The sequence below is a fragment of the Misgurnus anguillicaudatus genome, chromosome 17, assembly GCF_027580225.2.
Source record: "Misgurnus anguillicaudatus chromosome 17, ASM2758022v2, whole genome shotgun sequence".
Taxonomy (NCBI): Eukaryota; Metazoa; Chordata; class Actinopteri; order Cypriniformes; family Cobitidae; genus Misgurnus; species Misgurnus anguillicaudatus.
Genome location: NC_073353.2, coordinates 9,924,832 through 9,949,603, shown reverse-complemented (window position 1 = coordinate 9,949,603; position 24,772 = coordinate 9,924,832). Strand labels below are relative to the sequence as shown.

General features: G+C 38.0%; 1 protein-coding gene across 1 annotated transcript; it reads right to left on the bottom strand.

Moving 5' to 3' along the window:
* Window positions 1–408: 408 nt before the first annotated feature.
* LOC129452136 (uncharacterized) lies at window positions 409–24,499 on the bottom strand. Its single transcript, XM_055215816.2, has 7 exons — window positions 24,242–24,499; window positions 24,082–24,142; window positions 21,696–21,789; window positions 4,874–6,220; window positions 2,125–2,188; window positions 990–1,114; window positions 409–787 (listed from the first exon to the last, which is right to left on the bottom strand). The coding sequence occupies exons 2-7, from the start codon at window positions 24,124–24,126 to the stop codon at window positions 756–758; spliced, it is 1,707 nt and encodes a 568-aa protein (XP_055071791.2). The 5' UTR covers window positions 24,127–24,142; window positions 24,242–24,499; the 3' UTR covers window positions 409–755.
* Window positions 24,500–24,772: the final 273 nt, after the last annotated feature.

The window sequence follows — 24,772 nt, the reverse complement described above, 5'->3', positions numbered from 1 at the left end:
CATTAATATTTTTAAAACTTAAAAACTATGCATGTTTGTTGTATTTTGCAAAAAGATGTGTACTGGTAAAGTTTTATATATATATATATATATATATATATATATATATATTTATTTTTATTTTGCTTAAGTTTGAGACATTTTATGCGATTTTAAAATCTGTACGTGTTGCTTTAGGTCTGCTAAATATATAAGTATTTGAATTAAATAATGTTGTTATTAGTATTTTAAAATTACAATTACTTTATTCAAGATGTCCTTAAGTGTCCATTTTACTAGATAACATATTAAACAGATTTTAAATACATATCATTTTATTTAAAAAGCAAGCTTTTTTACAAATTCTACCTCATAATTGCCAATGTAATATAAGAATGAACCCCCCCCCCAAAGCTTGTCATTATGCAGTTTTATATAAACCTTAAATACTTTATTTTGTACTACAACATTTCAAACAAATGAACATAGCCAACCTGTAATGAAACAGCTATCATAATTCATTAAAACACAATTTTATTGACAAATTTTTCATACACGTATTTCACGACAATATTTGTTAATTATTATTGAAAAAAATAGAAAAGATGTTACACAGAAAGTGTGGCTCAGTTTATTCAACTCTGTTCCCAAATATTTCAAAGACACTTCCTGACAAGCAGTAAAGCAATCAGAAAGCATATATTTCACAGCTAAGCTATACACAAAATATTCAGTTTCATATTAAATAATTGCACTGAGGCACAGAAGAGACTGGTTTACTTTGAGGACCCCTCGTCAAATTTAGGCTCTGTAAATGAAAAAAAAAAACATCATTAGTTATAATGTACTTTTAGAAAGTTCAACTTTACCACAAGTGCAGTCACAACCAAACCAACTCATAAATCCATAAGACTTAAAAAAAGACAAATCCCTACAAAAGTTACAAATGATAACAAAATCACAGTGTCACAAAATACAAAATTTAAACTTTCCGTTTCCAATTAAACTACCGGGGAATTTGAACTCTGGGAAGGAAGTCAAGTCACCGCCACCATACAGCCGCTGTAGTTTTGTTATTTCCTCAGCAAGAGCTTTCTGGTAATCCGGTCCAACATCAACAAGACCACCAGTAGCCCTGAGTAAAAATGAAAGTGCATTATTTATAATGCAAAATTAATCAATATTAGAAGATACGCAATAAATATGCAACAAGTTGCTTACTATAACCTTGTGTTTGATTAGTTAGGGCTATCACAATGATGCAATTTGGCTGACGGTTAATTGTCTAATAAATTGAGGCGATTATGACGATTAACTGCCTGTTTTTGGACTTTGGCGATTATGACGATTAATTGTCTGTTTTATTGCTTTGACATTTAATTCTCATAAAAAAATTTTTGTTCGTTCATGAAATCATTTTCAAACATTGTTGTAATTACATAAATTAAATGTTTTTCAAGGTTTATCTGGCAGTAAATATTAATACACATTACACATATTTAAAAGTAATTATTTTATGAATATATATTTTAAAAACTGAAGATTCTTCATAAGAAATAAACACAGTAAAGTGTCTGAAAAATACTGGGAAAAAATAACTGAAAATAAAAATGCAATCAAAATAAACTAGAACAGGCCTTAAATAGTAGCCAACTAAGGTTGTATTTGTACTGGACCACATGTCTGTAGTGGCTGCAAAAAAATCTATTCCTTACAGATCCTTAAGAAACACATCCTTCACTTCCCTAAATTTGGAATTGATGATTTGGAAATTTATGTTTTACCTGGCAGTTTACTGCTTATCAAAGTTTTGCAGCATTTCTTTAAATGCTGCATTTCCATCGCCTTGAACGGCTTTGCAATGTATTGCGTTACACTGTCAGTTAAGGAGCGCCATCTGATACGGTCTCGTTTATACAGGTGCTGCAGCTCCCCCTTGTGTTTTTCAAAGAGATGTGCAATCATTGCGGTGATCTGAAATCATCGCGATGAGGTCAAAACAATCGCAATGAGACAATTATTTAATCATTGTGACAGCCCTATCTGAGGTTGATGTTAGTGACCAACTGGCTTATTGAACGCTTTTAATAATGACTCATAAGATATGAGAGAGTAAAATAGTAAGAATAAGAGAGCACTACTTACTTGCTCTGTGTGGTGTATGCACGGATTGAATCTAGAAAAAGATTTTGAATGGGATCCAATCCAGCTGAGAGTCACAGGAAAAAACAAACAACAATTACTGCAGTCATAATATCCTTCATACATGTTATGCCATGAATCATGTACAACAAACAGAAAACCTTTTAGCCCTCATATACAGTGAAAGGTCTAGTGGACAAAGAGGTACAGTAAAGAATTAAGGAAAAGGAGCAGGTCAGGCTGTGAGTAACTACTACAAAGGTTGCATCTTCACTGAAATGAAAGCATTTCATAACACAAGAGTGACAAGAAATTGTCTTTTTACCTAAAACAAATGGTTATTAAATATTACTGTATATTCAAGCAGTTGTTGTATCCCCATATAATCCGTTGCATCCATTCCACATACAACAAACAGACTGCAAACTCAATTTCAGTGAAAGCACCACATTGGGAAAGGAGGTGAGGAACAATGTACATTTCTCTCATATATTAACCACCATACACAGGAAAAGATAAAAGGATAAACTGACTTATTAATATCATGCAATCCCCTAGGAAAGAGAGTGAGGCAATGACAAAGTGTTCTTGGGAAAGGAAAGGTGACAAATTACATTTACGTTACTATAAAAAAAAACGAATCATCATTGACTTTAACATTTACCATAAAAAAAAACAGCTTTTGTTGTTCTGACAAAGTTTTCCATTAACATTTACAAAGTAGCAAAAAATGTAGTCACACTTACAGATACAAACACTAATAGACCAGATTAGATGTGCGTCAGATGCAAAAATAATAGTATATGTTCTGCAAAAAAACTATACGAGGTGCAATGGGTACTACTTCAAATATAAAATGACACAGATGGAAGACCAAAACACAAAAATCTGAACAAAGAGAAAAACAGATGCATAAGACTCTAGAGGAAATGAAAATAGTGAGGGGAAAATTGTGCAATGAAAAACAAGCACTGCATGACACATTGAGTTACAAGCAAACAAAAATAATGCAGGCCTGCACAGAGACGGATGACAGAGGAAAAGATGGCTATGTTCATGGACAGAGTCAAGAAACTTTAACATAATTCACTAAACTGTTTAGCATGAAATGTATACGGTCTCTGTCCTTGCCAATAATGAATATAGCCTTAAATGGATAGTTCACCCAAAAACGAACACAGTGTCTACCTGCGCAAATATCAACAGTACAAGTTGCAGGTTGCCAGGTTGAGGTCAAAAATAGGTTCACAATTTTATGATGTGTTTCAAACAAGATGGAACCCAATAATATATTGATGCGATTATTCATAACAAGGTAGGGACGTACAAATTACGTGAGTTTCCTGGGAGAAATAACAAAACGGGAGGGGTGCAGAAGATAGGTGTGAAATAGAGGAGACTTCCGGGGAAAACAGGATGCACCATCCACTAATAACCAGAAACCCCAAAACAACCCCAAAATCTGTGTTTAGGTTCTGAAGAACAAAGAAAGATGGTGTGAGATGAAACAACACAAAGCTCAAAATTTATTTTTGGGTGAACTATCCTTTAACGAAGTTAGGCCAAGTGCACACAGTGTGTTTTTCTGTCCAACATATCGTTGCTGTCTGATGAAAACCACGTATGTCCATTTTGCCGATTTTGAGATTTTGCGATGGATTGAAAGTCCAGGTTAATTTCCGTATACAGTATGCTTCACATATCTAAATGGCCAATAAAAAGTTGTGAAATCATGTCATCTGATTTTCACGTATATCCATTTGATGTCAAAGCTGTCAATCACGCCGCGTATCTCCCGCCCTGTGGAAGCATCTCGCCGGTCTCGTGAAGTTTCATCGAAGCTCAGCACTGGATAGCCGAAAAAACATAGCCTAGATAATGACTTTCCTTCATCGAGGTAAACGTTTCCCCCCTGACGCCAGACGTACGTCTAGGAGTGACAAAATTACGGTAGGACTGTGCAAACAAAGTATCTGTCTAGCATTACCATGTCCGTGTATTGATTCATTGTCCCTTCATAGTTTGCAAGAGACATTTAATAAATGTATAATTAATATTAAATAAACTAAGCGTATTTAATAAACTAAGACGTAGGCTATTTAATAAACTGAGCATATTCATCTGTCAATATGAAACGCGACTTGGCCATTCTAATTAATGATCGGAAAAACGCGTATACACCACCGTTACTGTAAAATATGCACGTATGTCCATTTAAACTAAATTTTGGTCAAATGTGGATTATATCATTACACTGGCAAGAATGTGGTTACATGTAAAGATGCCGTACCAATATGACAACGCTACATTCAACTGCTTTTGAAATACTGTGTTTTTTTTCACTTCCTGAAAAGTAACCGTTTTACACATACGTGAGTTTTATCGGGCAGCGACAATATGCTGCTTTTTAGGTTATATGATACAACACCAGATCTTAAGAAAAAACAAACTTTGAGTCCCATAATTTGTCTAGACAGCAAAATCGCAGTAAAAACCATACCATGTGCACTGGGCTTGATGCTGAGCTGCAGTAAAGCTTGCATATGTGCAAAAGAATAACACAAAGCTGTATTGTTTATAATTATAAACCTACAAAATGTAGAAACAGAACTGTAATGAGGTTATACTACTTCAATTCTTACTATTATCATTACAAATATATAGAAAACCCATAAATGAGAATAAACTGTTGTCAAAAGTGTGGTGCATTCCAAAATATGAAAGAGTGGGTTTAAGGGGGTATGGTGTGTACCCTCTGGCTTCTCCACAGCTTCAGCTGGAACACCTGTAGCATCCGTGATCACAGGCGCAGAATCTATCAGCTCTTCAGCAGGAGCTTTATCTGCAACCGACTCTTCAACCTCTACAGCAGGAGCAGCTTTAGCCGCAGCTTCTGCAACAACCTCAGTGACGGCTTCTACAAAAGGGACAGATTCAACAACCACTTCTTGGACAGATTTATCTTCTGTAGGTGTGGCTTCAGAAGCTGGTGCAGTAGCATCAGAAATGGTTTCAGCTGGAGATGGTTCAGCTGCAGGGACATCATATGTGGCAAGTTCAACAATAGGTTCAGCAGCTGTTGGGATAGATTCAGACACAGGGGACGATGCAAAAGCAGAGGCGTCAACTATAGATGCTTCAGCAGGGGCTTCAACTGTAGGTGTTTCAGCTGCGGCTTCAAATGCAGGTGCTTCAGCTGCAGGGGCTGCGGCTTCAACTGCAGGTGCTTCAGCTGCAAGCGCTTCGGCTGCAGGGGCTGCATCTTCAACTGTAGGTGCTTTAGCTGCAGGGGCTGCATCTTCAACTGTAGGTGCTTCAGCTGCAGGGGCTGTGGCTTCAACTGTAGGTGCTTCAGCTGCAGGGGCTGTGGCTTCAACTGCAGGTGCTTCAGCTGCAGGGGCTGTGGCTTCAACTGTAGGGGATTCAGCTGCAGGGGCTGTGGCTTCAACTGTAGGTACTTCAACTGCAGGTGCTTCAGCTGCAAGGACTGCGGCTTCAACTATAGGTACTGCAGCTGAAGGGGCTGTGACTTCAACTGCATGTGCTTCAGCTGCAAGAGGTGCAGTCTCAACTGCAGGAGCTTCAGCTGCAAGAGGTGCAGCCTCAACTGCAGGAGCTTCAGCTGCAAGGGCTGCGGCTTCAACTGCAGATGGTTCAGTGGCAGGGACAGCAGCTTCGGCTGCACAAGTAGAGGCTTCAACTGTAGGTGCTTCAGCAGGGACAATGGCTTCAGCTGCAGGGACAGCGGCTTCGGCTGCCAAGGTAGAGGCTTCAACTGCAGGGACTGAAACTTTAACTGCAGGTGCTTCGGCTGCAGGGACAGCAATTTCAGCTTTAGGGGCAGTGTCTTCCACTGCAAGTGCTTTAGCTGCAGGGACAGCGGTTTCAGCTGCAGGGACAGCGGTTTCAGCTGCAGGGACAGCGGTTTCAGCTGCAGGGACAGCGGTTTCAGGTACAGTGGGGATGCCAGCTGATGTTTTTGCTGTTGCAGCGGCAGTTACAGCAGTAGCAGCTTTTGTCTCCTTCTTCGGGAATTCCACATACGCTTTGTGCTGGACAAGTTTCTCTATATCGAAGTATGTTTTTGCAGCTGCCTTTTCTAAGGTGGAGGGGGAAGCAGGGCAAACATAAAAATGTAATAATTTGATTCATCATGCACATTATCAGACCCCAAGGGAGACTACTTAAAATCACAAAGCAAAAACACTTACCCAGGTTCTCCAACACAAAGGAGCAGATCAGCATCCACCTCGAACTTCATTATTTTGACTTATGTAAGCAAAATATAAACTCTGGCTGACATTATATAAGCTCCCTGATGTCATAGACAAGGTTTTTATAACAAACTCTTTTGGTAGCAACACTCCACAGTAAATGTCTTTATAATTGATTCAATGCAAAATACCCAAGTTTTAAAACTTTATATAGACCCACATCATGGACACAAGTGTTTGAATCACATCATAATTATACACATAATTGAGTGCCGAAGGGATGACATATTTTTGTGGGCAAAACCCAGAAATGTTTTAGCACCTATGGTTCCATGGTCCTTAAAGGTGCCATTTGTAATAATTGAGGTAAAAGATTTTAAAAAATGAGCTACACGCATCAAAAGAATGAGAAGAAATAAGGGCCAAGATGCCATTAAAAAAATGACAAGGTATAGTGCTGCAGAGATATCAATCTGAACTAGAAAATGCACTTCCGGAGGAACCGCAAAAGTGTGCTTGCTCTGGTGCGGTCACTAACGTGATTTGTGAAATGTTACATTTTAGAATGTTTTTTATCTTGTGCATCCTCGCATTGGAGTCCCAAGTTCATGTACAAAGTTTGGTTTCAATACGTGAAAGCATTCCTGACACACACACACACACACACACACACACACACACACACACGCACACACACACACACACACACACACACACAGAAATGTATACAGGCTTGTAACCAGGGGTGCTTCCAGCATTTAAGGACATCCGGGGCTTAGCACAGACCATTTTATGTAAATACAGGGATAGCTAGCTAGCCTAGAACCAACTATAACGGCTGTGCTGCACATGTTCAGGGTTCGACATTAAGACTTGTCCGCTTGTCCGGGACAAGTGGATTTTTTGTAGGACAAGTGTAAGAAAAAATTAGTTGTCCGACTCCTCTATGAAAAATCCCTTGCTCTGCCACTGATTATCAAAACACAAAAAATACATTATATTATAAAACTTTACCCGGACAAGTGACTTTTGTGCATGGACAAGTGAAACACAAATTTACTTGTCCGAAGGACAAGTTCCTCAAAAAGTTAATGTCAAGCCCTCAGTGTTTTCTTATTACATTTTTTTTAGAATTGTAATTTAAATAATTTTAATTTTTGAGTGAACAATCCCTTTGAAGTGCCATATTTTCACACACTAATTTTGTACATAATATACCAAAAATCCTTTAGTACTTAAAGGGAAACTTCACCCATTTGCATTAAGCTTTGTACCGTTAGAACCCCAGTCATGTTTTTGAATGGTCGTGCACCATTCCCTCAGTTTCCCCTGAGAGGGGAGAAATACTGATTTCAGTGAGGCACTTCCTTCTTTCAATGATGTAAAAATCGTCATTTTGCGTCATTGAAAGAAGGAAATCCTGTATCTCTATTGAGTGTGAAAGACTACAGACACTCATTCCTCATTTTTCCAAGGTGGGGGCTATGGGTGGGACCCACTCACGCTTCAGACCAATTACAGATAAGTGGGTGGGACTTACGAAAATATACGAACACAGACCGAAAAAAAACGACCAGCCGCCATCTTTATGCTAAGCTAAGCTAAACAGACGTTGTGGAGCGAGCCAGAATTCATGTTACAATAACAGTGGAAGTTAATCAATATTACATGGAAGAGGGTGATTTTACAAGCGTGATGCTCTAATCCGCTGTACATTGCACCTTTATGAGCCACAATACTGCAAAGAGCTGAGGCAGATGTAGGAACAGAAGCCCGATGAGTAGGCCGGAGCCTGGGCGTCGGCTGGGTAGAGGAGCCCGGTGAAGACGCAGCAACCATCGGCCTCTGCTGCGTAGAGAAGCTTGCCTGTTCTCTCGCTGTGTGGCTTCTTTATAACATCTCTGCATCAGATAAGGATATGGACGTTTGTTTGGTGAAGGTTTCTATGCAAGAGAGGAAGTTTGCGCGCGTTTGGAACGTTTATTTCACGGACATGTTTCGGTTTACGAGCAGACGCGCTGCGGAGTATATAAGCTTGGACGGACTCGCGCCGTTTGCTTTCGGTTTAACATTTCTGGATCAGATAAGGATATGGACGTTTGTTTTGTGAATGTTTCTGGTCGCGTGCTTATTTCAAAGACGTGTTTCGGTTTACGAGCACAAGCTCCAAGAGCTGAGGCAGCGCGTCTGTGGAGATATTATGCAGGGGACGCGTTTGTGTGGAGGATGCAGGGATAAACGGACTAAAGTAAGTGTTTATATTTTCTTTGTTATACTAACGTGGCATTTATGTACACAATAGCATATCTGAGCGGTGTTTTATATGTCTATATTGTGAGAGCAGTGAGGCCAATAATAACACAAATGTAATTACAGTAAACAAGAGACAAAAAGAAAATTGGTAAAACTAAATAAACATTTAAAATGCATACACTTTTTTAAGTACTTGGAAAGACATTTGTACTGTGGATCTGAAACCGCACGTTACTGTTTGAATAAGACTTTGCTACACACCAGGCCAGAGTGTTATTGTGTGTAACACAATGTAACATCACGTTTAAAAGTAAATCATGATTGGTGTCAGTCAGACACAGTGGTGGTGGCTATTTTCTTTGTTTTACTAACGTGTCATTTATGTACATAATAGCATGTCTGAGCCGTGTTCCGAGTAATGGGAGTGGCTTGCAGAGCTGTGCATTGTGGTGCATAGTGGCAGTTGTAGTTTTTCATACAAATGTGCTCTAAAGTCAAATTTTTGTCTTTTCTCTGTCAAATAGGCACAAAATTCTACATTTATGTTACATTTTGACTACAAATATGACTCACTTTCCATAAAGATTAATGTTCCTATCGGTGAAATGGCCCTTTAAGATAATCTTAAAAACATGAGACTTAAAGGTGCAGTGTGTAAATTTTAGCGGCATCTAGTGGTGAGGTTCCAAATTGCAACCAAAAGCTCAGTTCACAGCTCACCCCTCGCTTTTGAAATGCATAGAGAAGCTACGGTAGCCACCACAGGACAAACATGTCATGATTTTGTCCATTAAGACTGTAGAAACATGGTGGCACAAAATGCCGACTTCCATGTAAGGGGACCCTCTGTGTATGTAGATAAAAACATCTCATTCTAAAGTAATAAAAACATAACGGCCATATAAGAGCCAAATGAAAGGTCTTTATACACCCCTGATAATATAGTTTTGTATATTATTTTGCATTTCTGTCAAGAGATCCTTCTAAAAATTACACACTGCACCTTTAATGTAGGCCAGAGTTCACGTCACAAAAAGCAGCAGATATAAGCTGCATTTTATTGATCATAAGCTCATTTTTAAAATAAGCGATAGGAAAGAGCGACAGCAGCACTGATAGCCTAATATCGTTTCATTTCTTTACTATTTATGAATATGATTGTGTGTTGAGCGTCTACGACAGGGCTATTCAATTAGTTTGTCATGAGGGCCAGAGATATATCAGTGATGATGACGACATATACATTTAAACATACTCATGTTGTATTTTGAAACTGCATAACAACAAAATAAGTGCATTGTACAATATACTTTTTCTACAAACATGTATTTTCAAACTGCATACAACAAAACTTGTGCATTGTAATATGACCAAGTAGGCTTTATCTACATCCAGACATGTTTGTATTTTGTATTTTAAAACTGCATAACAACATAAGTGCATTGTAAGATACCCGAGTTCTATTCTTATTCTACATTTAAAGGTGTAAATAAGAGCCATATCTACTCACTTAAGTACACATAACCAAAAGTTTATAATATGGAACATAAAATTGTTTTATGCAGTTTTTTGTCAAAGCTTATTATTTCACAACCCTTTATTTAAACTACAACCGCCATCTTAATAACTGGCAAACATTAGGCTAGCTTCTAATAAGAGAAATTATACTTTTAGATTTCATCAGAGCAGTAAAATCACGTGTATGTTTGTCAGCGCGATATGCATACAGTGGTGCAGGACAGATGCTGTGCTGTGAGCGATGGCCGATTAACTTACTCGTTTAAATTGCATTCTTTTGTGAGAACGATGACTCGCATAATATTTGAGCCTTTGCTGTATGAGCAAGCACAGAGAAAACATTCGTTGTGGCGTTGACTAATGAATATGGATGATCTCTGTTCTTCTCTTCAATGGAGCGGGGCGTGGCTCTTTATAAATAATGCAGTAACATGAGAGACGGTACATCTCCCTCTTTTAATACAGTTAACAACGAAGTACAATATTTGTTTTCGATTTCACTTACACCATTTAAAAGCAGACATTCCAAGCATTATGTAGACATTTATCTTATGTTTCTATGAAAACAATTCGTTAAGTTACAGCTCATTTTTCTGACGTGTTTCTGAAAGGACGTCACTAAGAGAGAGAGCAAACCCGCATTATGTTTATTTTCTTAATTTTGCGAAAAGCACAACATTCTGTTTTTAATGGGAGTGGACAGAAAAAATACTAGACACTTTAAAGTTTTAAATGATGTATAAATCATATATGTAAGTCCAAAATCAGCAGAGTTATCTAAGTCTCTTTGCGGAGTGATTGAAAAATAAAGATTTTGCGGCGCCCGCGCCTCTGTCGACCCAGACTGTGAAATTAATGATAAAAGAAAATATTTCCCTCAGTGATTGACAGCATAATGCAATCAATCGTGTTCCCGTTCAACAGTAGCTAAGCATACGATTTAGATATATGTATCTTCTAACCTGAAGATCATGTAAATGGCATATACGCAGTCTTCTGGCAAAAGCTGTGTTTTTAAATGTGTCATACATTTCTGAAAGTCATGACTGTTTAAATACACTTGGCGTCACATGCATGATTTAAGGTAAAGTGACACTTTTTCGCGTCAATTCACAATCATTTAAATCATGCAGCTGTCATAGAGCCGACGCCAAACGATCACGCGAGCGAGGACGCGATACTGACGCGAGCGAAACTAATACGTTTACAATGTATTACATTGATGAAAAAGGGAATTAAACTTGTCGTGCCATATATCACTGAAATAAAAGAAAGGGATTAAAATATGTCTGAATCATATAATTCCTACCTGTATGTGAAAATGCACGTTCTCCAGAGAGCTCGCGTTGATTCAAGCATTCAGAATATAAAATCCATTTGCAGTTTTGCGTCCGAAACCGCATACTGTATAGTGAATAAGATGAAGTTTTAGGATTTTAAAAATATGTATCCAGGATTCCGCTGTCCATATACGATACGAAGCTTGGGTGCCAGCCGATGGTGCTGCGTGCCCCACGGGCTCTATGCAGCAGAGTCTCAGGCTGTGGCCTCTTCTCCGGGCTTCTCTGCTCTCCGTCTTTCTCAGATCTTCGCTGTATTGTGGCTCTTAAAGGAACACTCGATTCTCTCAACAGCTCTTCTCTATTCCATTTTGCCATTTAAACCTTAAAACTACATCCCGCCATTGTTATTCAAACTTTTCCACGGAGCAATAGCCTGTTAGCTTAGCTTCTAAAGATGGCTGCCGCTATCTTTACATTCTGTCTAAAAAACACGTTTGAACGTAAAGGCTGCCCTCTACTGGTAAAGGCTAATGACATTTTTTATTTTTTACACAGGTTTTAATTGGACATTTTAAAGTGAAAATAACATAATATAGACATGTTACTGCAATGTTTTTTTATCTTGGGCATCTTCACATTGGAGTAAAGAGTTCATATAAAATTTTTGGTTAATAAATGTTACAGACATATTGAGATTTGAACTACTTCCTGTTTTGGCGGCGTTGACGCACATTTAGTTTGGGCTGTGGCGCGCAAACGCTTCCGAAAATCAAAAATCCTTCTAGTAACTTTTGTGAGGCTCGGTCCAAGGATCGCGTACGTGGAATTTCATGAAGTTTGGACAAAATTTGTGACCTGTGAAACTTTTTTAAGGTTTTGTGTTCTTTCCAATATGGCGGCCGAACGACATGGATCTGTGACTTCATCCTCTCAAGCAACTTACACCGGTACTGCCCGAACATTTTAAAGTTTGAACGGTGTCTCTGCGTCAAACGGTCTGGTCGCTAGAGCTGACACAAAAAATCTACCCGGGAATAATAATAATAATAATAATAATAAGAACTAGAAAATGCATTTCGGGACGAACTGCAAAAGTGTGCTTGCTCTGGTGCCGCCGATTTAGTTTGTGCATCCTCACATTGGAGTCCCAAGTTCATGTACAAAGTTTGGTTTCAATACGTAAAAGCGTTCCTGAGATATAAACTACTTCCTGTTTGGCAGCGTAAAATTTTAGAAAAAAAATTGTTCTTTTGATGTTGTGCATCCTCACATTGGAGACCGAAATTCATGTACAAAGTTTGGTTTCAATACGTGAAATCATTCCTGAGATATAAACTACTTCCTGTTTTGGCGGCGTCCACGCACATTTAGTTTGGCCTGTGACGGGCAAACGCTTCCGAAAATCAAAAATCCTTCTAGTAACTTTTGTGAGGCTTGGTCCAAGGATCGTGTACGTGGAATTTCGTGAAGTTTGGACAAAATTTGTGACCTGTGAAACTTTAAGGTTTCCAATATGGCGGACGAACGACATGGATCTGTGACTTCATCTTCTCAAGCAACTTACACCGGAACTGCCCGAACATTTTAAAAACACACACACACACACACACACACACACACACACACACACACACACACACACACACACACAGAAATGTATACAGACTTGTAACAACTGTTTCTCTAAAATTTACCATAAAAAAAATATTTCACTCAGTGATTGACAGCATAATGCAATCAATCGTGTTCCCGTTCAACAGTAACTAAGCATCAGGGACGTGCACAGGAATTTTAAGGGGCAGTTGCTCTAACCTAAAAAAAAGGGCACCTCCCTCCACAAAAAAATGCTACATCCAGACATGTTCGTATTTTGAATTTTAAAACTGCATAACAACATAAGTTATGCGTTACTGGAGAGCAGGGAGACAGTTCTGTCTTTAAACTGTCTCCCTGCTTTTATTACTCAAAACAAAACTGACTCGATGGCGAAAGGTCGGAAGACCAAATCATATCCACCGAGGAAATGTTTTTCGTGTTGTTACAGTAACACTTTGTTTACAGTTTTGCGCTGCTCAGCCTGGATTACAACACAATGCGTCCGATTCGCGAACTGACTCCTTTGAACGGATTCGTTTGAATGAACGGTTGAAACAACAGATCTGTCCCAACACTAAACTCACAAGACGTCACTGTCAGCACAATCAGTCACTTATAGCGCCTCAGAAAGGAGAATGTAAATCTGTTTAGAAAGATTTGCCCTAAATAACAGTCTCAACTAAAAAACATAGTAATAAATGTCTATGTTAACTTTATGATGAATAAATATTTTATCAGGTCTACCAAATAAGGATTTTATCCTACAAAGCAATAAAAGCCATGGTAAAAAACTGATCAAAGATGATGACAGAAGAGTGTCAGGTAATATCTGTGTCTGATAAATGCATGGTGCAGAGGAGGTTGTAAAACTCTTCAGAAAGACCAGTCATAATTTTTTTTAAAGACTTTGACTTAAATAGTGACATTTTTACATTTAAAATATCTGCTAATGATGAGAACATTTTGATAATTATGTACATATAGAAAATCGGCCTAACATATCGGCCATCAGCTGCCCTGATTTCTAAATATCGGCATTGGCCAGAGAAAAAGCCATATCGGTCGACCTCTACGTGAAAGCATTCCTGACACACACACACACACGCACGCACGCACACACGCACACACACACACAGAAATGTATACAGGCTTGTAACCAGGGGTGTTTCCAGCATTGAAGGACATCCGGGGTTTAGCACAGACCATTTTATGTAAATACAGGGATCACAAGCCTAGATAACCCGCTCTAGCTAGCCTAGAACCAACTATAACAGCTATGCTGCACATGTTCAGTGTTTTCTTATTAAATTTTTTTAGAATTGTAATTTAAATAATTTTAATTTTTGGGTGAACAATCACTTTAAAGTGTCCTATTTTCACACACTAGTTTTGTACATAATATACCAAAAATTCTTCTTTAGTACTTAAGATAATCTTAAAAACATGAGACTTAATGTAGGCCAGAGTTCACGTCACCAAAAGCAGCAGATGTAAGCTGCATTTTATTGATCATAAGCTCATTTTTAAAATAAGCGATAGGAAAGAGCGACAGCAGCACTGATAGCCTAATATCATTTCATTTCTTTACTATTTATGAATATGATTGTGTGTTGAGCGTCTACGACAGGGCTATTCAATTAGTTTGTCATGGAGGCCAGAGATACATCAGTGATGATGACTACATATACATTTAAGCATTCTCATGTTGTATTTTGAAACTGCATAACAACAAAATCAGTGCATTGTACAATATACTTTTTCTACAAACATGTATTTTCAAACTGCATACAACAAAACTTGTGCATTGTAATATGACCAAGTAGGCTTTATCTACATCCAGACGTTCGTATTTTGTATTTTAAAACTGCATAACAACATAAGTGCATTGTAAGATACCCGAGTAAGCTTTATTCTTCATTTAAAGGGGTAAATAAGAGCCATATCACACTCATTGAGAATTTAACTTATTTACTCACTTAAGTACACATAACCAAAAGTTTATAATATGGAACATAACATTGTTTTATGCAGTTTTTTGGCAATGCTAATTATTTCACGACCTCTATTTAAACTACAACCGCCATCTTAATAACTGGCAAACATAAGGCTAGCTTCTAATAAGAGAAATTATACTTTTAGATTTCGTCAGGGCAGTAAAATCAGGTGTATGTTTGTCAGCGCGATACGCATGCAGTGGTGCAGGTGCTGGGCTGTGAGCGATGGCCGATTGACTTACTCGTTTAAATTGCATTCTTGTTTGAGAACGATGACTCGCATAATATTTGAGCCTTTGTCTGCTTTGAACTTCGGAGAAACGCCAGGATCTTTTATCCAGTTCACAAAAATCGTTTCCTTTATTAAGACATCTAATGTCATTGTGATCATTGAGCCGACATATCAGACAACAACTGTCGGCAGAGGAGTTTTTGTAAGCTGGAAATACAATAAAGAAAGTTAAAACAGCCATAGAGTCCGTGTTCTCTTAACGCACCACTGTCAGTCTTCGCATCTTGACGCGGGCAGACCAAAGCGCGAATACACGTGAAGGGGTGACTCGTGCTCTGCATCTCATGCAACATATGCACGCGCATCAAGATTGCGACCCTGTCCTCTTGCTTTCCATGTGAAATCAATGCTTCGCTGAGTGATTGACAGCATAATGATTGACAGCATAATGCAATCGATCGTGTTCCCGTTAGTCAAGCATACGATTTAGATATATAACTTTCTTATCTGAAGATTATGTAAATATACGCAGTCTTCTAGCTGTGGCAAGCTGTGTTTTAATGTGTCATACATTTCTCAAAGTCATGACTGTTAAATACACTTGGCATAACATGCATGATTTAAGGTAAAGTGACACTTTTTCGCGTCAATTCACAATCATTTAAACCAGGGGTCTCAAACTCAAACTGGCTTGGGGCCATTTTTAAGACAGACAGTTCATCGGGGGGCCGCAGAGCTATTTTAACGTTCAAAAAGTACAATGTTTCTGTAAATGTCATGTTTAATTTCTATTATTTAATGTATAATAATACTTGAAAATATATAAGCAATGGTTTTATCTTTTTAATATGCATTATTTTATAAAAGTAGCCTAAGTAAATCTTTTCTTAATCTTATCTTAACTAAGACCTATTAAAACCTTGCACTAAACTAACAAATTTAATTACTGTATACATTTATAAACTATTATAAAAATTACCACCAGTACGTGTTTCTGTTTTGATTTATTTTGGATTGTTTTCAGTCATAGTATTGACTTCATTATGTTCTTTATTATTTCAGTTTTAATAAATTTTATATTATATTTGGGAAAATATTAATAATTGAAAGTGATCCCATAACTTTTGAATTAGTCCATGTTATATAAGATATATTGGACAGAAAAAATAATAGTAGTGCTCTATGTGTAATTGAATAGAAAGCTACATAATAATATATTATACTTCATTATATATAGCAGTATACATACTTTTATCTTCTTTACATTTCTCCTCATCTTTTCTCTTTTCTTAACCTGCATTACATCTACCGCTCTGCCTCCATATGCGGTGTTTCCATTAGATGCTGTGACGTGAGGTGAACTAAGCCCACCGCAGCTCGATCTTCTCTGAGTAACAGCTGATATCCACCCGGAAGTAACAAATCTTCTCTAGACAAACACTACAAAGTCCCGACCAGATTAACTGATCGCATGGTGACAATGGTATGATTGACGCGAGGTTCAGTTGAGGAATTAAAATCCGATCACGCATTCAGTGATCCTCGACATCACGGAGCGTGCGGATCATGGCTGCGTAGCAACCGGTGACGCGACCCACGCCCCGGAGCGCAACTTCCGCTCTCGAGCACGTTGGAAAGTAATGCTTTGACTCGTTTTAACGCGTTGTTAGACGCGACATGTGAACGAACTCTTGAACGTTTAAATAAAAAAATCAAACGAATATAAATCTTTCTGCGGGCCAGATTATTTTATATTTTTGAAAGTTGACGCGGGCCGCAGACAGGGGGAGGGCGGGCCGCAAATGGCCCGCGGGCCGGGAGTTTGAGACCACTGATTTAAACCATGCAGCTGTTATAGAGCCGATGAAAAACGATCACTGCTAACGTTACGCGAGGACGCGAAACTGACGTCTTTACAAACTAATACGTTTACAATGTATTACATTGATGAAAAAGGGAATTAAACTTGTCGTGCCATATATCACTGAAATAAAAGAAAGGGATTAAAATATGTCTGAATCATATAATTCCTACCTGTATGTAAAAATGCACGTTCTCCAGAGAGCTCGCGTTGATTCAAGCATTCAGAATATAAAATCCATTTGCAGTTTTGCGTCCGAAACCGCATACTGTATAGTGAATAAGATGAAGTTTATGATTCTAAAAATATGTATCCAGGAATCTGTCCATATACGATACGAAGCTTGGGTGGCAGCCGAGGTTACCGAGTCCTCCATGGGCTCGCAGCAGGGTCTGAGGCTGTCGCCTCTTCCCCGGGCTTCTCTGCTTTCTCTTCCTCAGCTCTTCGCTGTATTATGGCTCTTAAAGGAACACTCGATTCTCTCAACAGCTCTTCTCTATTCCATTTTGCCATTTAAACCTTAAAACTACATCCCGCCATTGTTATTCAAACTTTTCCACGGAGCAATAGCCTGTTAGCTTAGCTTCTAAAGATGGCTGCCGCTATCTTTACATTCTGTCTAAAAAACACGTTTGAACGTAAAGGCTGCCCTCTACTGGTAAAGGCTAATGACATTTTTTATTTTTTACACAGGTTTTAATTGGACATTTTAAAGTGAAAATAACATAATATAGACATGTTACTGCAATGTTTTTTTATCTTGGGCATCTTCACATTGGAGTAAAGAGTTCATATAAAATTTTTGGTTAATAAATGTTACAGACATATTGAGATTTGAACTACTTCCTGTTTTGGCGGCGTTGACGCACATTTAGTTTGGGCTGTGGCGCGCAAACGCTTCCGAAAATCAAAAATCCTTCTAGTAACTTTTGTGAGGCTCGGTCCAAGGATCGCGTACGTGGAATTTCATGAAGTTTGGACAAAATTTGTGACCTGTGAAACTTTTTTAAGGTTTTGTGTTCTTTCCAATATGGCGGCCGAACGACATGGATCTGTGACTTCATCCTCTCAAGCAACTTACACCGGTACTGCCCGAACATTTTAAAGTTTGAACGGTGTCTCTGCGTCAAACGGTCTGGTCGCTAGAGCTGACACAAAAAATCTACCCGGGAATAATAATAATAATAATAATAATAATAATAAGAATAATAAAACTTAAGAAGAACAATAAGTGTGCTTTTGCAAGCACACTTAATAATAAAACTTAAGAAGAACAATAAGTGTGCTTTTGCAAGCACACTTAATTAGCATGCTAAATTACTAGCTACAGCCCGACAGGTGTCGTAATACCAGTTTCGACCATGGGAGGCGGTATGCGGGCCACGTACATAACCGCCAGCCAAACTGCAATACACGAATAAGTCGCATGTGTGGAAGTACAGCCCTCTACTACCGCTGCGTCCGAAAACTAAGGCAGCTGACTTGTTGACATGAAGGGAGCTCAGAGAAATGCAATTCGGACAGCCATGGATTCGGACATGCCTTGATGCCTTCCTGCCTTGCAATAGGGTTTTCGGACGCATTTCAGTTCAGGGAAGAGAGCGGAAGAATGGCTGAAGCAAGAGACATTTACCACTACCACAACCATTCGCTGCAGGGAGCAACGCGTTCGGGAATCACAAATAAAATCTGATAAATAAAGGAACGAACCAGAGTAAATACTGGCACTGCTTTTCATCGCTGGAGACAACTAATGGACATGAAAGAAATTAGGTTCGACTCCGAAATGACAACATTTCTTTTCGATTGGTAAGTAAGATGCTGTTAGTATTTCGCTAGGAGTTCACTTATAATAGGCCTTGGGATAACCTATGCTCAGCTTGTACATGAACTACGGCTTTGTGCATTAAATGTGGCTCCATCTGAAAGCAGCCGATGGCGATTCACTTTTAATCAAGAAACCGGCTTCACTGACCAGAAGCGCAATGACTATCGCATGCAAATTATCGCGCATCCTTAGCTGTTAGCGTTAAATAGTTAACTCTACCCACGGATCCGATCCGGTTTTCACCCGTTATCTACCAAGCTGATGCTAAAATGTAACATTAGCTAAGAAGCTTGAAATGTCTTCGATGATAATGAACACCAAATGGACGCACGAAACGTAGAGGAAAGCATTGCAATTTTAATGAGACCGAATGTTTTTTTGTGACTAATGATAACTTACTTAGTTGCTTATGTAAATCAAACTTGATATATCCTGCTAAATTAAAATAGACCAACTCACTTTCTGGAGGTATACTGCCCCCTTCTGTTTGGAGTGTGGAGTATGAATTGATTTTTTTTTTTGGCGGACATTTTAAATGGTCCCTTTAATGGTTTTAATGGGGTTTTAGTTAAACTCCTTGGGTTAACATAAGCCTAAAATATTTTCACGTTTTGTGCTTATGTGGTTGCTAACAAGTTGCTACATAGGACTAAAGACTTTGTTGAGGACTTTAAACTTAAAAAAAGCAACAAGGGAACATGTTTCAAATTTGTTTAATAAAGTTTGAAAGAGCTGAAGGAACCTTAGTAGTGATGACATTGATGCCGAGAGACTATGGTGTTCGCCTGTAGCCTAAAGTAAGCTTTTAATTTCTAGTAAATGCATTTAGACTTCAAAAATCATAAAAGTTGTGTTCATCGATGAAGATGATCTTGTTGTACGAAACGGTGCCATAAACTTTTGTAAAACACAGAGCTTATTTTTTGCGAATCAAAAAAGGCTATGGGAAATTACGGTACGGTAATTTAGCCACGTCGAGTTTACATTTTTGTTTCTGCTTTACTATAGATGGTTTCATCGCACGCACGTGCGCTTACGCGATACACGTCTGGATCCGAACTTTACTTCTGGTTTTGTTTTTTTTAATGGTCTGACTAGTTGCTAAACTGATCTCTTGAACAAATGCCTCGTCAAAAATAACAAATGTTTTGGTTTCCTAGATAATCTATGTGTTGTTTGTTTGCTTGTTATATAAATAAACTACATTTAAAGCACTTTGTTGTTATTTATTCTTAGCTGAGTTTACCGGAAGTTATGTGCGGACCACGACAGCCGCTTGTTTATGTTGTTACTGCTGAAACGGTCTATACGTAGTCATTTATGTGTATCATCTTTAGCACCCAAAATCTTTTGTGGCTCAAACATATATGTGTTCAGCTGCTATTTTTACACATTAATGTTTTTAAAACATTTCCCCACATGTAATGACAGGGAATGAAGCTATCCAATCATTGCAGTGGGCGTTTACGTCCAGGTCTTCAACGCGGCCCGCCCCTTCAAACGAACCATTTCTCCAGACAGACACTAATCCATGTTACAAAATAGCCTATTACTTATTGCTTATGATGTTCATGTGGTTTTTACATTCAAAAACATCAAAAGTAGACCTCAGACAACAGTATAAAACAATAAAATCGACAAATTCACTGCCCCTTTAACATTACTTAAGTTTTATAACAAGGCAAAATTGGCATTTTTAGGGCATCGAGATACCATATGTTTTTTTTTTACGTTTAATCAACTTGTCTGGGCTTAATTTTGATGTCTTTTTTATTTTAACTCTTTAAAACAGCTTCTTCTGTCATTGGGCTTCATCAATAAGGCCTTGGGCTTCATCAAATTCTCTTCAATGAACAAAGGTAGTGGCAGAAACCATTAATGCTTATTCATGCAGTTCAGGCTCTGATTATGATATGTCAGGGTGATATATATATATATCACTCACTAAGCATATGATTGCAAAGAACATCTGCAAGCACAACACCACAAAGAGAACGACAACTATGTAAAAGGGGCATACGGATCTTTCTACACATGACTAGTTTAACTTGTTTAAAATGCTTAGAACATAATTTAAGCAGTGAAGCAAATAATTTGTTCAATATGAATTCCAGCATAAAAGATCACTTGTTTGTGTCCTCTGGAGTGTAATGAAAGGATGACTCATAGATTAGTGATATAACACCTAACTCAACTTGAACTTTGACGATAAGTAAATCTGATGGTGTGAAAACAGATTTCGGTATCAAAAAGTATACGTTTCAACTCACTAATGTTGTATAAAACATTCTTTAGCATACAAAGATCAGTGCTGTCTCGTCTCAGTTGTACAAGTCACAATAAATCCAACCATTTATGTACTAAAAATATGGACCTCTAATGCAGATTTATGCAAGAGCAAAATCTGGTAAAAGGATCTGTCAAATGCATTAACATAAACCATTGGTTTGGTATAATAATTAAAAGGTGACAAGTGTATTGGTTCAATGAATATATATGTTACATAACAATGTGTTTTGTGTGTGCATGACTGTAGTATGCATATTTATTTGTGTGTTGTCACTATACAATCAAGCTATAGAGAGTGAGAGCAAACAAAGCTCATTCTGTTGCAGGTTTATAAACAGCAGCTGAGGTCAGAGGACATAGCAGATGTCTACTGCATGACATTTACCCATGTGTCAGATCAGATGTACAGCGATGTCCACACCTTAGATTCATTTAAATGAATGGCAGAAAAAAAACATACCCTATATACATTTAAAAATATGAAATGTTAAATATGAGACGTTTACCTTTGTTGAACTTGGACTTCTTGTTGTCCCCAGATTTTGAACTCAGAGAGACAACAGGAACTCTTAAAGAACTCCATCTCTCTGTCCTCAGACACTATCACACAAACAGACATTTAAAAAGAGACAGCAAATGATTTTATGAAGTGCAGTTTACACAAATCTTTGCTCTAGCTAGCACAAGAATGTGTTCAGCAAAAAATGTACACAGTACAGTGCCCCATGTGCTTTCATGTTCAACTGACAGTATATTCATACAGACAAACGTTTGCAAGTTGTAATATATTTGAATCACAATGTGATATTTTATGCATCGAGTTCGAGTGGATTAAATGGTGAGGTGATTTTTCCCATGAGCTCCGTTAGCTTTTCTTCACAGAGGCTGTTTACACTTGGCATTAACATGTGTTTTCGTCATTCGGATCACAAGTGGACGACGTTAATGCCAGGTGTAAACAGTGTTCAAAACGTTTTGAGCTCGTCCACTTTCGACCACTTTTAACCACATCCAGAGGTGGTCGAAACCACTTTCGATCGGATCGCTTTGGAGTTGCGGAACGCACATGTGGTTGAATGTGTTTGAACAGCCACACGCGACCGCCTTCTCTCCGCCCATTTATCTAATCTGAGGTATTAAACACAAGTTTTACGTTTTTTTTAAACTTCTGGCGTGAACATTCGGTGAACAGCGCTATTTTTAGCCTTTCATTGATAAAACTAAGCGGCTGATCTCCGTAGTTTCGTTTTGAAAGCGCGTGAAAGTTGCGCGATCCTATTTCATCAATTGCGCTGAAAATTCAAAAAAAGCTCTTACATACTCATGTACAAAACACTGTGCAGCATGTTTACTTGCTAAACAAGCAGTGCACTCCGACATAATATTAGTTTGCATCCATGTAAACTAAGGTGACCAGATTTTTTAAATGAAAACCGGGGACATTTCCTAGTTAAATGGTGAAAATATCATTAAAATCTCATTTGTTGTTATCTATGAATTAAAAAATGGGGACATGTTTTTTTTTCTTTTTTTTCTTGATGTGGGTTCACTGCAAAAAATGACCTTCTTCTTACTTAATAGAATTTTTGTCTTATTTTCAGCACAAATATCTAAAAAGTCCCAAAACAAGATGCACTTTCTTGATAAGCAAAATCCCCCCAGAAAAATCTAGCCTTAAGACAAAAACACAAATAAGTGAATTTGTGCTTAAAACAAACAATATTTTCCTTGAATTAAGTAGTGGTAGATTTTTTTGCTTGTTTTAAGCACAAGTTTGATATTTTGGTCTAAAAATTAGACTTATATTCTTAGGTCATTTTGCCCATCAAGAAAATGCATCTTGACTTAAGAATTTTTTTGAATTTGTACTGAAAACAAGAGAAAAATACTAATAAGAAAGTCATTTTTTGCAGTGTTTCTAATTCAATAAATTGAACAATTTCTGTAGCCTAAAAATCTATTTTCTCCCGTTTTTTACACAAGAGACATACCTCATCAAAAATGACTTCTAAGGTACTACTTCAGCTGACTTCATAACATTGTAAATGTGAAGAACAGAAGGAAACATGCAAAATGTAAACATATGTAGCCTACAGAAAACAAATGCTCCGTAACATACTGTGATCAGTTCACTTCATTGGTTTATTATTTTAATTTAACATGAGTAGTTAGTACTTTAAGCCCCCATAACTTTAACTGTTTTCATATCTTATGATAACTTGATTGATGATAATGATGCTTTCTCATGTGTCTCGTTGTAAAATCTTGTTCGCTAAATCAGTGACGTGCGCAAGTAATAAGTAGCTCTGGGCCCCCTCTGCTGGTAAAAAATAATCTTTACATGATTGCTCTGGTACTACAAACGCTATGTTGATCGGGTTTTCAGTGTATTTGCTGGTTGTTTTGGACATGCTGTAAAACGGGGACATTTCCGGGGACAGCTTCAGTCGGGGACAGAACACCAAAAAACGGGACTGTCCCCGGAAAACGGGGACGTCTGGTCACCTTAATGTAAACTCATAATTACTCCCGCTCGGGTTTGAATGACAGCAGAGAGACTCGCCCACCGTCTCACAGACCACCCCCTCATAGTATTCAGCACAGAAGCGGTCGAAAGTGGACAAAAGAGACGGATTTAAATACCAGGTGTAAACGTAATGTGTCTCTCTCGTCCACTTGTGATCCGATCGATGAAAACACATCTTAATACCAAGTGTAAACAGCCCCACAGATAAGCTAGAAAACTAGACAGACAGTCTGCACATTTACACATAGTGCACATAACGTTCGTTTAGTCACGTGATTAAACAATTGTGTGTATAAATCACTACAACGTGCATGCATATTTTATTTTTTTTATAATAAATATCGGGAAACAAATCATTGTATTACCCTGAGGGTGCCGAGTCGTCCAGTCCTAAGCAAAGAGGCTGCCATTTTTACTGCTGAATTCCTAAGAAAACAGTTGCATGCCTGGCATCACAAATCCTGACAACGTAAACATCGTAGAAATAAAAATTGCACGTCAGAGAGACATTGCCTCCGATGTTACCTGATAAGATGTTCAAATCAAAGCTCCAGTTTCAAAATGCTAAGCTTAGGACTGAAGTTAAATGATGATGCCAAGTACAAGTTCGCTGCATTGAGTGCATTTAACTATGCTGCTGCCCCTTGCATAACTGACACACCCTTAAAACATTACACACCAATGTGTGTCTATTAAATCAAATCAAATATTACAATATTAAATTATATTTTGTTTCTAATAATCGTCGAATTAATAATAATTAACGCGATGTGAAAAATATCATTCAATTTGCACACAGTGTTCGACTGTACGGACACATGCGCAGACTAATCAGTGTATGACAACAGAAGACCGCGAGAGGGACTAAAAATCGTGCTATCGCGGTATCTCAATGTCATACGCTGATCAGTCTGCGTAGCGCCGCATGAAGTCGATCACACCGTTTTCGCGACAGAGTCATGGTTAGAAGGAACACAGCTACGGTCAAATCTCGCGAGTTGTTGGGTTTGGTGTTAAAATTCGGATGAAAAACAGCAGTTATAGCTAAAATGAATG

Coding starts and splice junctions, on each gene's coding strand:
- LOC129452136 (XM_055215816.2), bottom strand. CDS start 24,126: ATGGCAGCCTCTTTGCTTAGGACTGGACGACTCGGCACCCTCAGG. Junction 6,221..21,695: donor GAAGTCCAAGTTCAACAAAG/GTAAACGTCTCA, acceptor CCTCCACCTTAG/AAAAGGCAGCTGCAAAAACA. Junction 2,189..4,873: donor AGCTGTGGAGAAGCCAGAGG/GTACACACCATA, acceptor TGTGACTCTCAG/CTGGATTGGATCCCATTCAA.